The sequence below is a fragment of the Protopterus annectens genome, chromosome 7.part0 (genome assembly GCF_019279795.1).
Source record: "Protopterus annectens isolate FY-2018-M chromosome 7.part0, PAN1.0, whole genome shotgun sequence".
Lineage (NCBI taxonomy): Eukaryota > Metazoa > Chordata > Ceratodontiformes > Protopteridae > Protopterus > Protopterus annectens.
In genome coordinates, this window is record NC_056739.1 from 1756738129 (window position 1) to 1756753417 (window position 15289).

At 37.7% G+C, this 15289-nt stretch overlaps 1 protein-coding gene across 3 annotated transcripts in view; it reads right to left on the bottom strand.

The window, feature by feature from the left end:
• Positions 1 to 15289, bottom strand: part of LOC122807226 (aminopeptidase Ey-like) — a 1536433-nt gene that overhangs the window by 758067 nt on the left and 763077 nt on the right. For all 3 annotated transcript variants that reach the window (XM_044078305.1, XM_044078303.1, XM_044078304.1), the window contains exon 8: positions 10001 to 10144. In XM_044078305.1, the coding sequence (XP_043934240.1) occupies positions 10001 to 10144 (144 nt within the window). The remainder of the gene's footprint in view (positions 1 to 10000; positions 10145 to 15289) is intronic.

The following is a 15289-nucleotide window of genomic DNA, read 5'->3' on the forward strand; positions in this document are numbered from 1 at the left end:
AATTGAAATAGAATCATCATGGCATAGGACTTCCAAAGCTTCCCTTTCTTTTATATTTAAATTAGAAAAATATTTCTTGTTTGAATTACTACTGTTATACAGTTCATATATGTCTTTAATGCATGCCTTTGCAAAAGTCTCTACAGCCAAGTTGTTTATAGGAATAAAGCTACTGTTTTTTTTTAATTACTAGCAGTATCTGTGCTATTGTCCATTCCATCAAAATGAGCTTTCAACATAATGTTATGAGTATAATTTTTAAGTTCAATTATGTTCTCTGGAACAGTCATTCTGTTGGCTGGTATAAAAGACATACCTTTCTGCAGTATGTTGGATTCAAATTCTGTCAATATACGACCTGAAATGTTCCAAATCAGTGTAGCCCATTCTGTTGCCACATCTTTTTTATCGTCAGGGACTTCTTCTCTTCCACAGAGGCTTTGCGTTTGTGGCGGTCTCTGCTCCAGGACCGCTTTTGAAAAGAATTAGCTCGGATAGGGTAAGTCACTGTTAGGTTCATCTTATTCATTATAAAATCGTTCTTGGTGCCATTATATCCATCAGGGGAAACAGTAGATCCAGTATTTTTCCTCCATGCCCCTCCAGTACCATTCATCTCTGTGCCAACGTACTGCAGAAAGGTATGTCTTTTATACCAGCCAACAGAATGACTAGTGGTCTATTTGCCGAATATATGTCTATGAACCTATGAATATGTAATTCTTTTTTCTAAAGCTAACTCAAGATATTATTATACAATAACCAACCCCTTTTTATTAATCTGCTTTACTGTGCAGTAAAACATTTGTCATCACAAATGACATGGTACTGATTCACATTCATGTTTTGTCACATCAGAAAAATGAGGCTAAAATAAAAGTAACATCCATATTTACACTCGAAATGTATATTTTACATATATTCAAATGACATGTTATATATGTAAGTAATGAGACTATGTTATCAAGCAGCAACAGTAACTCTCAGGTGACATTTCTGCAGTCAAACCAAAAGTTATTAAATCAGACTGATGTAAGCACTATGTTTTGAAATGATACTTTTCTACCAGTTTCATTAAGACATGCTAATTTTGATTGTTGATGCAAAAATAAGAATTTTTCACTTTCTAAGTGTCAGTAACATCATGACCTCATATGTGATTATATTAAGCAGTCAGAGACATGGGGATATAGGAGGGTTAGCTGCCACCCTCATCACATGGAATAACAGACCCCCACTGCCACCAACTGAAAATAATATCTCCCTACAAAGGATATGACCAGAGTACAAAACACAAATTCAGACAACTCTCTAGTCATGATTTTCCAGTCATAGCTTTGTGCATTCATCTTGAAATATTTTCTGTTTTTAAGGACATCTTTATTTGGTTGAGGATTTTACTATTTTATGGTCATTGCTTGGTGCAAAGAAAAGTGTCAATATTAGCATGGTATATCAACAGAAGTTCCCAGTGTCTGTCTGATAACTGACAGCATGAGTTACAAGAGTCCACAAAATCAAGTGCAATTAGATTAAAATCTTCTTCTTCTGGCTTTTCCAAGTTAGGGGTCGCCACAGTGGATCACCTGTCTGCTCATGATGGCAGTGGAGTTTTACAGTGTCGAGTTGCCAGCCCAGGACCCAACCTTCCACAGAAGGCACACACACACATGCCTAGGGCCAATGGTGTCCAATCCACCTACAGCATGTCTTTGGGATGGGGAGGAAACCGGAGCACCTGGAGGAAACCCACACGACCACAGGGAGGACATGCAGACTTCACACAGAAGGCACTCCAGCTGAGGATCAAACTGGAGAACCTCTTGCTGTGAGGTAGCAACACTAACTGCTGCAGCACCGCAGCCGCCCATTTACACACACACACACACACACACACACACACATATATATATATATATATATATATATATATATATATATATATATATATATGTGTATATATATATATATATATATATATATATATATATATATATATATATATATGTATGTATTGGAATACTGCTAGTAACGACATGTTTAAAAGCAGAGAGTGGAAAAAAGTGATAGAAAAATATAAAGACATTGTCAAAGAGACAGTGCAAAATATGTGGACTAATGAATAGTATTGCAAAATTCTACTTCAGAAAGAAAAAAGTAATTTGAAAAGTAGAAAGCAATTTGTTTCAGAAAAAGAGAGATGTAAGATATGTTTTAAATTATCTTTTAAATTACTGTTGCCACTAGTCTATGGGCCATGTAGTGTGATTTTCTGTGCACTAGACAGTTTAAAAAAAAAAATGATGAGGGGGAGTTCAGAAAATTTTGTGATGGAGTGCATCAAGCCTGTAAATGTAGCCAGACCTCTAAAAATAGGGACATCCTGTGCAGGGGGGGGGGGGGTTGTAAAGCAGGCCTGAAACTAGGAATTTTCCTCCAAAGTAAGGACAGTTGAGAGGTCTGGCAAGAAGGGACCAGGACCATTTGCCACTCCACATACTCTCATATACACACACACACACACACACACACACACACACACACACACACACACACACACACACACACACACAAACATTTTTAACCTGTTAACAGTGAGCTTTGCACTTGTTACATGTGCAGAATTGTGCTATTTTTCTGTTATTTTCAGGATTTGAATCACAGAGTCCTAGTGATTGAATAGGGCAGCATTTTAGGGGATATTTGAAAGGCTTTAAGCAGACACACACACACACACACACACACACACACACACACACACACACACACACACACATATATATATATATATATATATATATATATATATATATATATATATATATATATAGATAGATATATATAGATAGATAGATATATATACTTACTTTATTCTGATTCTTAAATGTAGCTGTCAGCATATAAAACATGGACACTTATTAAAAGGCAGTGATTAACAATTCCATACAATGTTATTATAATTTCAGTAATATTTCATGTGTTAGCTTCTTATGAAAGGTGATGAAACCATACCAGCAAAAACCACAAGAGGAAAGCATATCATGCTTCATCATGTGCCTACTTATTTAAATTAGTGGACAAGATACCATTGGCATGATCTCCTCTCATTCAGTACTCCTCTAACATTTATTTATATGACTTTAGTTGTCAGAAGCTAGTGGCAGGATGCACACATTGTTATTCATTTTAGTTAGGGCATTTGTTTACATATAAAGCAATGAAGCTGGGGAAGCTGCATGTTAATGCACAGTCTGGGGAAATGACTACTGATTAGCCATGTGTATTCACTCCAGAAAAGCCTGATTTACTCTGTAAACCACTAATTGCAGCATGAGCTCAGTGATTGAGCTCAGTCTCTTACATTGTGAGGCTCTGAGGTTCTGTTCTGATTTATGCTCACTGCCAGTATGCAGTTTGCATGTTCTCTCTGGATTTTTTTCTGGGTGTGTTGTGTCTACCTTCATAATACGTGGTTTGACTGACGACTATAAATTGTCCATAATGACTGCTTTTACCCTTGCACTTGGGGCCCACATCACAGCTATAAGCAGTCTGAAGGCCAAATCATTTACCTCATTAACAAATAGGTTAAATTAAGCATTAAATTAAAAATAGTATATAGTGCATCAACAAGAGATTTGGAAATTTGAAGAAATACCTTTAAGTCGCAGCATGCAGAATATGTGACCTCTCACAAGGTATGAAGCAGGAGCACTAATGAAGTTAATGGTTATTGAATATATGTTTCATGGAGTCTGACTGGCCACTTTGCAAGTAGGTGTTATCTGAGATTATTTTGGTGCAGACATAACAAGAATGTGAAAACCACTTGCAGCATCAACTGCTGTAAGATGAAATCACCATTTTGAAGAGTCATATTGGACAGGTAATTCATTGATGCCTAGAAAGCATATCCTCTGGTATACCTCGAATGCTGTTTCACAGGGAACCACATATTCAGTATGCTTCTTTTGCCTTAATTTGTTGACTTATTGAGCCAAGGTTCTGTGGTATGATGACTCCACTCAGTCTCTTTGAAAATGGGAGCTAGCACATCCTTCATGCTTTCACAATGTAGATCTCATGAAAAAACAGCCTTTTCTTTAATGGTATTTATGGACAAAACCCTCTCCACTTCAGCCAAATCATGGAATTGAAAATAACATAGAAGCTGCTCACTACATCTTAAAAATGCAAAATCATATCTTCTGTGCTTCTGAATAAGATTTAGCCTGTATGCTAAATACCACTTCTAATCTACTTACTTCTCAAAACCTTATAAATATCTACCAGTATTTAGTACTGGGCACCCTTGCTGTGTTAGAAATGTTGTGTACATGTACCAGTGATACCTACAGCTTCTATTCCCTCACATGGACTTCAAACTGCAAACTGTCATACAAGCTCCTTGCAGTAGAAAGTATCATACCCTTCTCACTGAATGCACTTTAGACAATTAAAAACTGAAGGTACAGTTTCATCAGTTAACATTTTAATCAGCAACATCACACAACACAGCAAGACTGCAGATTTGCATATCAGGGTAAGAGAGTTTTCTATATCCTCATCACTTCTTGTTTTTGATTTATTATATATATATATATATATATATATATATATATATATATATATATATATATATCTATATATATATATATATAGATGTAGGTATGTTAGGTTATGCAGACTCCCATATGAAGATTATAATTACAAACAATTGTTTTGTTTTTGTGTTAGATTTATTGATCATTCTGGAATGTATAAGGCAATTAATTGAAAGCACTTAAATCAATAATCATTTTGTTGACCAATTCTTACCATACCAATTCATGAAATAGCTATCGATTTAAGTGCTTCTTGTGAAGAAAATGAAAACACTGTCATCTGTGTTCATTTGTATATATTCTCATATTAACTTATATTGTATGCCAGCATGTCTAATTGTAAAATGTCAATACGTTTTTAAAATGTTGACAATTTCTCTGTTTATACAAAATGTTTAAAGAATCTGTCAGTGTTCTGATACATTTTTAATTGCATATGTTTGCGAGGGAGATTCTAAAGTACAAACTGTCTGTGGAGAATCAGATGATCAGTAGGTGATGCATCTGTGAGATAAGGATCTTAACCATTATGTCATCCAGAATGTTCCTGGTTACTAGGTGATTATTTGAACAGTTGATTGCCAGAAAAAATATTTTTTTAAAACAGCTGACTGTTATTTTTTTTAAATAAGACAGTTGAGACTCTTAACTTAGAATATAAAAGAGACTGCTGAAGTCAATTATAGTGCAGAGCAGTTAGTAAAGAGCTGCAGTCAGTTACAGTGCTGTGCAGTGGATACCAAGAAAAAGAACTCAGAAAAAAATGGTAAGCCAGCCTTTGCCTTGCCTTTATGTTTTAGATTCGATCAGGGATAGTATTTTCTAGTTAGATTAGGAAAATCTAGTTATTTACATAGAGTTTTTGTAAGATGATTGACTTCTATACTATAGTTTCATTTTATATTTATGGTGATTAAATTCTGGTGTTTATTAAAAGTTATTGATTTACATTCTTGTAATCATTTTGCATATTATTACATGCTTTTAATTACTTTACATTGGGGCTGAACAATCAGTGTGGTGTTTAGAGATTACTCCCCAGGTCACCTCAAATGCCTGGCTGCTTCTGGTTATAGATATAATTTATTTTGATATTTCGTTTTTAATAATTGATTACCCTTTGAAGGGCATGTAGACTTGTCTGACTCTGGTGGCAATGTTTACATTTGTAGTAGGTAGGTGACACAGATAGAAATCTGTGTCAGGCTTCCCATAAGTGTTTGAGTATGTGAGATTTAAATTTGTTTTGAGTGTGAGTGAGTCAGATGTTTTAAACTGGAACACAATGCTCTGAAGTGCATGATAAGGGATTATATTTGAGGTGGACAGAGGTATATAGTCCAGTTCCAGGAAATAGACCATGTTCCTATTGTGCTCTTAAGGGAAATTGTGAAATTGTACTCTTATGTGTTCTGTGCTCTATTTTTTTCTGTGATGCTTTCACACTGGAGTCAGTGGTGGGGATTGAGGATCCTTAATTACTGACCTAGGGTTTTAAATGGGGACTGTCACATTATTGTTGGCAGTCTGGGAGAATATTAGCCAGACACCACATTTTAATTGATGGCAGTCTGGTGGGTTATTGACCAGATGTTGCACATCTGATGAACTGTGTAATACTCAATGGAACACAAGTAAGTAAAGTTGCCACTAAAATTAGTAAGTATAAGTACACTGCCATGTGCAGCTGTGCTCCTGTATCTGTGTATGTGTCTTAAATCAACCTAATCAAATGACAATAATAATTACCTAGCCCACTGCCATTACCACACATGCATGAGATGTTCAAATTTAATTGAAACCTGGTTCCAGGGCACTGAACGATACAACTTTGGCTATCATTCAGACAACCCATGTTTGCTTAGAGGCACAGGCAGAGAAAGATATAAATAATCATCTTATGTGGCCACATTCATGCTGTTGGAGAAAGACAGTGGCTGTTAGTGGCTGTTATTAGGGCTGACTGCTCCTCTGCAAGCAAAGTTTTGCTGACAACTGTGGACATTAACTCAAAGGACAAGGGCTTAGTGATCTCCAGGTGGCAATGACAGTCTTCATAGGTAGTGTGTGTGTGTGTGTGTGTGTGTGTGTGTGTGTGTGTGTGTGTGTGTGTGTGTGTGTGTGTGTGTGTGTATAAAAATATATATCTCTACAGCTAGCTATATATCATATCTGTCAATATCTCTCTCTCTATCTATCTATCTTTACAAAAATACATAATGGCTTGAAGCCCACAATGATGGAAAATAAAACAATGAGACCATAATATCAAAGGACTAAAATACTTGAGACCTACTATATCAAACTCCTAGACTTACCTCCCTGGAAGGAACCATGTTAGCACTTATTCCTGGGTCCATACTCCTGCAGGACCCATGTTTACACTTATTCCTAGGTTCATATTGGTAGTAAATTATGTATTGAGGATGCATTTTGTTTTTTCTAAATTATGCTCTCATGATTATGACTGCTTCTCAAATGATCTTTCCACATACATATGCATATTTCTATTTGTGCATGTGTGTCTGTGTGTGTGTATACACACACATATGTATATATATATATATATATATATATATATATATATATATATATATATGGATCCCTATCACAACACTGACACGCCACAAACCCGACACTCAAAACAACGAGACCAAAACACCGAAAACGCAAAAAACCGACAACTCACAAAACCGAACACCATTAACACCGACACACAAAATGTAAACTACACATAACACTCAACTATACATGCACTAACCCTAACCCAAACCCTAACCCTAAGGTCCGACACTACCGCACACTTACCCTACCCGCACCCTAACCCTAACTCACTTAACCCGCCACTAAACCTACATTCCGTCACTATCGCACACTTACCCTACCCGCACCCTAACCCTAACTCACTTAACCCGCCACTACACCTAAAGTCCGTCACTACCGCACACTCACCTTTCCTGCTCCCTAACCCTAAATCCCACACTATCTCACACTTACCTGTCCGCTCCCTAATGCTAAATCCCTCACTATCGCACACTTACCTGTCCGCTCCCTAACGCTAAATCCCTCACTAGCACACACTTACCTGTCCGCTCCCTAACACTAAATCCCTCACTAGCACACACTTACCTGTTCGCTCCCTAACGCTAAATCCCTCACTAGCACACACTTACCGACTTGCGCTCACACGTTGCCCATGTCAGTGTTTTGGCTGTCGGGATTTCACATTGTCGATCATCTGACTCGTCGGTCTTCTCGTGTCTGTCTTCTTAGCGTCGGTGTTTTGGCATGTCGATGAAGTCAAGAGGACCCATATATATATCTATATATATATACATATATATATATATATATATATATATATATATATATATATATATATATATATATACACATATATATATATATATATATATATATATATATATATATATATATATATCTATGGGTCCCCTTCACCTACCCGAAAACGCAGATCGCTGACATCCACTTAACCAAGATGAATACACCGACAACGCAGAAGACTGACATCTGGAACACTGACATTGCGACCCGAGGTAAGTAGCCACTTGGCCATCCTGGTGAACTTTGCCCCTTACCCTCGTGGGATCTTGGAGTGGGTATATTTAGTTACAGGTGTGGGTTTAGTTTTTTTTTTTTTTTTGGGACGGCCAAGTGGTTACTTACCTCTGGTATCAATGTCAGTGTTCTGGATGTCGGTCTTCTATGTTGTCGGTGCATTTGTCACTACATAGATATAGATATATATATATATATATATATATATATATATATATATATATATGTATACATACATAAAGATAGACAGATATATAGGCAGACAAATCTTTCAAGGTTTATGTCATTTAAACTAAAATTCAGCTTATCTAAACACAGTTTATATAAACTCATTTTATTTAAACTAGCAAAGCTCAAAAGGAAAGCACAACAAATGTTTTTGTGATTTGTAATAGGATGTTTTCAATCTCTGGTATGAGTTTTTTTTTAAATGAGTAAGTAATATCACAGTGTGCTAGAGTGTGCAAATTGGTGGTGCACTTCCAGTCTTTTTAACCTTTCTTCCACCGTAGTGCGACTGTGGTGCTGTTATGCAGAAGTCACTGGGTTTTGGTGAAATGTGTAGGGGACTTGCCTCCCTGTAGAAAATGTATTTGTTTTGGATTTTGTTGAGTTTGGCTAGCTTAGATTGAATGATATATACTCATATATCTATATATCTATTTTTTCTATATATGTATATATAGATATGTACATATACCTACAACATAATATATATAATTTAATATATTATATATAAAGAGAGATAGAGATGAATGTATGTATGTTTATGTATTAGATAAATATATGTGCATGTACAGATATGCATGCACAAATAAATAGATAATTAATTTTCTCTCCCCCACTGCCATATTTGCTTCAGACTATACACACAAACTGCTTTCAGAGTGACCCCAAGTATGGTACGTTTTGCTACATGCAAGGAAAGCTGTGTGACAGATGCCCTTTAAAAGTGCTAAATTTTCATTTCTTAATTAGCAAACTCTAATCGCCTCACAGCAAGAGGTTCTCCGGTTCGATCCTCGGCTGGGGTGCCTTCTGTGCGGAGTCTGCATGTCCTCCCTGTGGTCGCGTGGGTTTCCTCCGGGTGCTCCGGTTTCCTCCCACATCCCAAAGACATGCTGCAGGTGGATTGGACACTCTAAATTGGCCCTAGGTGTGCATGTGAGTGTGCCTTCTGTGGAAGATTGGGCGCCGGGCTGGCAACTCGACACTGTAAAACTCCACTGCCATTCAATGTGCGGACAAGGCGATCTGCTGTGGTGACCCCTAACCGGGAAAAAGCCGAAAGAAGAAGAAGAAGAATTAGCAAACTCTAATCAGTTATCACCTTGTCAGCACTGTCATTTTAATCAAACACAGCCTACAATTTTTCCTTCACATAGTCATTTTGAAAAGTACAATTTGACACTCCCAGGATTCAGAGGACGAATTTATTGAAGTCTTTCTTCACATGCCTGTGTAAGCAAAAAAAAAAAAAAAAGTAAGGGAGGGGAGGCCCCCTCCCAACTGCATTGTCTCAGTCTCTAAGCCTCTAAGCTCAATAGTCCTTCTACTATGTTATGTTTTGTTGGGGGTACTTTTCAATGTTTGAAATTTTAGGTTAAAGAGGTGTAAATAACATAACTTTGTAGAATTGTATAACAGGTAATCACCATTTTGCCCATTATGAAAAGTGGTTAAAGCACTGCACAAGAGAAATTGACCAAATATGACTAGCCTGGTGGTAGATAAAAGTACCTTCACTTTTAAGTGGAGTGATTTTTTTACAGTTAAAAGTTATTGCAAACTAATGTAGAATTATAATTGGAACTTGCCTTGTTGTAGGAGATATCATTGAATAGTTGTTTGATTTCTTCTGGAGTGTTAACTTCTTCTTCTTTGGATGACAGAGGATGAGAGGTTGCCAACGCATCGACTTCCATAGCAGTGTCCACCACGTTTGTCACAAAAAGTGCTTTCTGTAATGTTATAAAATAAATACTTGTGTTTAGATTGCATTACTGCTTGCACCTACTCAGCTGTTGTCCTATTATTTGTATTAGGGTATGTAACACTAAAGCTTGCTTGCCACTGCTTCAGTATTTATTCATCCCCCCCAACACACACACATTTAGACACCTCCGTAAACACACACACACACACACACACACACACACACACATATATGTATATAGATATATATATATATATATATATATATTCACACGCATGCAAACAAAAAACTCAGGTCACAGACTGTGAATAGCTTGACAGCCTTAACTGCAAATTGTCAGTCATATGTTAAAATTCTATTTTCAAAACAGTTTTTTTTCTGCACTGAATTTGCTATAGAAAGATAGTTTAACCAGTTTATATATCTTTCAACAATACTTAGTTATTTCAGGAGGTAAACCTGATTTTTGTAATTAAAATATATAGTTCTAATCCACACACATGCTCTGCTTGCATCTGAATCAAGAAAAATTTCATGCAATATTTGCTACTGAAAATGTAGTAAAGAGATACTAGCCCCCCAAAACCAAATTCCTGTATACTGTTAAAGGAGGAAAGGGGCATTGTGTGTGTGTGTATAAGTGGGCACAAACTTCCCTTGATACTAGAATTAATGGAAAGAACATTTTCTGACTTATTTTTTTTACAGGTGATTTTATTCTTCATTACTTTTCTGAATAGCAATTTCTTTTTTTTTTTTCAATAATAAATCTTTATTATTTTCAGTTGTTAATACAATAGTACACTACACAAAATAAAATACAGCAATATCAAAAGTAAACCTATAATCACACTACTACAATATATATACATTATCTACATGAATGCTTCCAAGAGATAACTAAAATCTTTATACATTAAGATAAAATTCTTGACAAGGTTTTAAAAGATCTAGTATCAGTATACAGGTTATTGATAACGTTTCCAACTTTAATATGTACACCCAGAGGAACAATATAATTTAATCATTATGCCAATACAATATTAAAGATTTTCTCCCAAATTTTTGGATTATTTATGTTTTTCTTGTGATCCTTAATTAATAATTTATGTGCTAAAATATGTTTTATTGCTACACTTTTAAAATTTTCCCATGAAGTCTGCACTGGATTCAACCAGTTTGTAGCTATGTATAACTTCATTAACAAAAAAATATTTGTAAGTATTATCAATTGGGATTTATCCAAATCATTCGGCGGGATATGTAGAATCATAAATTCCCAGGAAAGTGTAGATTGTTGATAACCCATTTTTTGTAATTGAATTTTTAAAGAATTCCAAAGTTTAAATATACATTTACAGCTCCAGAACATGTGTAAAAGATCCGCCGTTTGATCAGTGCAATATGGACATTTAGGTGAATTTTTAGAGTCAAATTTATGTATTCTAAGACGAGTATAATAGGCATTATTAAAAATCATCAGTTGCGTAAATAACAATTTTTGGAGAGATACTGCTTTTAAGGTTAGGTCTGAATAGCAATTTCTTGAATTTTTCTCATTCTCACATTGGGAAACTTCTCTTGCTTATAACAGAACTATGGCTACATCTCTTACAATAATTTAGGCAGGTAGGAAAACTGAATGATGCAAGAACTTGAAAGTATTCATAGGTTCATAGGAGGGTACTAGGCTATTGGCCCTAGGGCCTATATAAGCCTAGCCAAAAATGTATCCTGGCTTTCGCCACCCAAGAAAATTATTTTCCTGTGCCCCTGTCGAGCAGAGCCACAGAAGTGATCCCCGGGGTGAATTTCCTATATCCCATCCAATCATCAAGATTTTTCTTGAAAAGTGCCAATGTGAAGCTCTGTTTGACATAGATAGGTAGTCTGTTCCAGAGTATGGGAAGTCTCTGGGACAGGCATCTATCCCTCCAGCATGTTCTGTTTATTGTGGTGATAAGGTTTAGGTCCCTAGAGCGTGTAGCTCAGAGGGATTGGGATTTCTTTAAGTGGAGCATGTCTAACAGCTCTGGGTTTGACATAGCTTTGTATGTTAGGCAGAGATTGCCTCTGAGTAGGAGATATGCGACAGAGTAAAGCTGGAGTTTTTTGAGATGGTCTGCATTGGGCATCTGTTTGAGGCCAGTAATCCTCTTTGTGAGGTATTTCTGTGGCCTTTCCAGTTGTTGTAGATGTCTTGTGAGGTACATACCAAAAGGAGCGTTGTACTCTATAATGGGTCTAATGAGTGATGAGTAGAGGGGAACAATGACCTCTTTTTTTCTGGATGAGAAACTTTTTGTTATGAGGTGAGCCATGTAGAAGGATTTCCTGGCCACTGTGTCGATGTGATTATCAAAGGAGAGACTACTGTCCACCTGTGTCCCAAGGTCTCTTATCACATTTTCAGTGTTAAGTAGACAACAAGTTATGTGGCAGTTCATGGGTACAGAGTTTTTAACAAAGGGGATGACAATACACTTTTTGGCATTGAGCTTCAGGCCATGGCTTTGACACCAGGCATCTGTTTCAGTGAGGCCCTTTTGTAGTATGCCCACATTGTTGGAAGTTTTGATTATGGCTCCTAGTTTGCAGTCATCTGCAAACTTTTTAGCCAAAGACCTTCTGTGTTAGCCTGTACTTCAGAGACGTAGATACCAAACAGGAGAGGACTCTGGACTGAACCCTGTGGTACTCCACTTGTCACTGGTCTGAAGTCGAATTTGGAGTCTGCTACTTTCACAGTGTGGGTACTGTCCATGAGCCAGTTGGCAACCCATCTTGTGACATAGGGATTTATACCTAGTTTAGTGAGCTTCTCTATAATTACAGAGTGGGGGATGGTGTCAAAAGCATTGGTAAGATCTAGATAAGCTGTATCAACCACCTTACCCTCATCTATGGCTTTGGTGACTGCTTCAAAGAAGTCAATCAGGTTTAGAAGATATGATCTGCCTTTTATAAATCCAAACTGGGTAGGGTTCAGAGTTTGGAGATTACCAATATCTTTGTTTATGAGTTCCATGATGATACATTCCATGGCCTTGCATACCAGGCTCGTCAGGCTAATGGGGTGGTAGTTCCCTGGGTCCGTCGAGGCTCCCCCTTTGTGGAGTGGGATAACCGTCGTGGTGCACCACTCAGTGGGCACAAAGCCTGAGGTGAGGCTATGACTGAACATGGTACTTAGGTAGGGTGCCAGTTCATTCTGCAGTTGGTGTAGAACGCAGCCTGAGATATTGTCAGGTCCCACGGATGCTGTGTTCTTGGCTTTGGAGAGTGTGTTTTTTACTTGTTCAGCCGTGATTACAGGAACTTTGCATTCTTCCGGTATAGAGATGGGCCCTCTAGGGGGTGAGAGGGGGGGTAAAGTTAGCACTGAACCTATCTGCCAGGATGTTGGCAATATCAGTTGATTCTGTATATTTAGTGCCATTGTGCTGTAACTCAGAGCAGATCTGAGTGTTGCCATTGAGATTCTTAACATAGCTATAGAATGCTTTGTGGTTGTCTTTAGAGTCAGTGGCAATTTTTTTTTCGTAACTAGCTTTGGAGGATTTTATGAGGGATCTCAGCTTCTTACTGAGGTTGACCAGGGCATTCCTCCAGTCATGGGATTTTACTCTTTTTTGCAACAGTTTCTTTCTTCTGTTGTAGAGTTTGTTTATGGCAGAGGACCACCAGATAGGCTTCCTTTTTTTGGAGGATAGCATCTTGGTTCTATTAGGGATAGCATGATCCATGCACTCGTGTAAGTGCTTATAAAGTGCATTTGTGTAGGATTCAGCAGTCGTAACTTTATTGTCCGTCTGCATGGGTATCATGAAGTTTGCCACTTGTGTCTTAAGAAGTGTGAAGTTGGCTTTGGAGAAGTTTTTTGCGGTGGTTTCCCTAATTGGGGGTGGGGGCAGGATGTGGATATCTAGGGTGATTAGCTTGTGGTCGGATCTGACCAATGAGGAATTGACCTCTGGTGTGGTAATGACCAGGTCTAGGATATTACTGCCCCTGGTGGGGATGTAAATAAGTTGATCCAAGGCATTGGAATTTATGAATTCCAGAAAACTTTGAGCAAAAGAGTTGGTACATGAGTAGTTTTCCCAGTTAATGGTGGGGTAATTGAAATCGCCCATTATTAGGGTGTTAGGTTGTACCCTAATACTTTCCAGTGTATCAAGAAATGAGGGGTGGGAATCCTGGGGCATGGTGGGGGGTCTGTAGCAAGCTACAATTTGGATTGCGGTCTTGCCCAGAGTTAGTTGCACTTGGATAATCTTGGATGCATTATGCTGTTCAACTAGCCTGGAGGTGTGGATATCCTTAATGAATATGGACATGCCTCCACCTTTAATGCTTCATTCTGGTTTAGGTGGCTGCAAGGTGTGGTATGAATTATAGCCTGGTAATGCAGGGGTGCTCTCTGGAGCTTTGAACCAGGTCTCTGTCACAGCACAGATGTCGATGTTCTCCATTTTAAGAAGTGCCTCGAGTGAGTGTATTTTGAGGTTTAGACTTCTAGCATTGAGTAGCATTACCCTCAGATTTTGCTTGCTTGTACCTGATATGGTGTTGAATTTGTCATTTGAACCTTGCCTAAAAAAGGCACTATAGGGGTGGCAAGAGCCTTAGCCAGTATCCAGAATCCCAAGTGTGACAGGTGCAAGCCATCTCTGGCAAAGCATCGTGGTCTGTCGATCATGTCCCAGGCAGACAAATACTGGATCCCTTTAGAATGACACCAGAAGCTTAGCCAATTGTTGAAGTCAATCATTTTGTCCTTGTACTGTGGTATCATTCTGGGTGATGGCAGGATGCTACTCAGGGCTAGGGTCATACCTGCCTGGGCTACAAGATTGGACAGCTCCTCCATGCCTCTTTTCATGTAGTCCAGGGAGGTACGTCTCAGGTCATTCACACCAACATGGACAATGACAGTGTCATATTTGTACTTGTTGTGGAGTGACCTGAATGCATGCGTAATGTGACGGATCCTGGCACCTGACAGGCAGCTGACAGTAACTTTCATTTCATACTCTTTAGCATAGTGTTTAGAATCAGTAACCAATGAAACTCTTAGCTATTTATTTTATTTATTTGTATTTGTTAACTGGGATAGTCAGACTATGCCAAAAACCAAGGAGACCCTGGAAATAAACTTCAATGTATA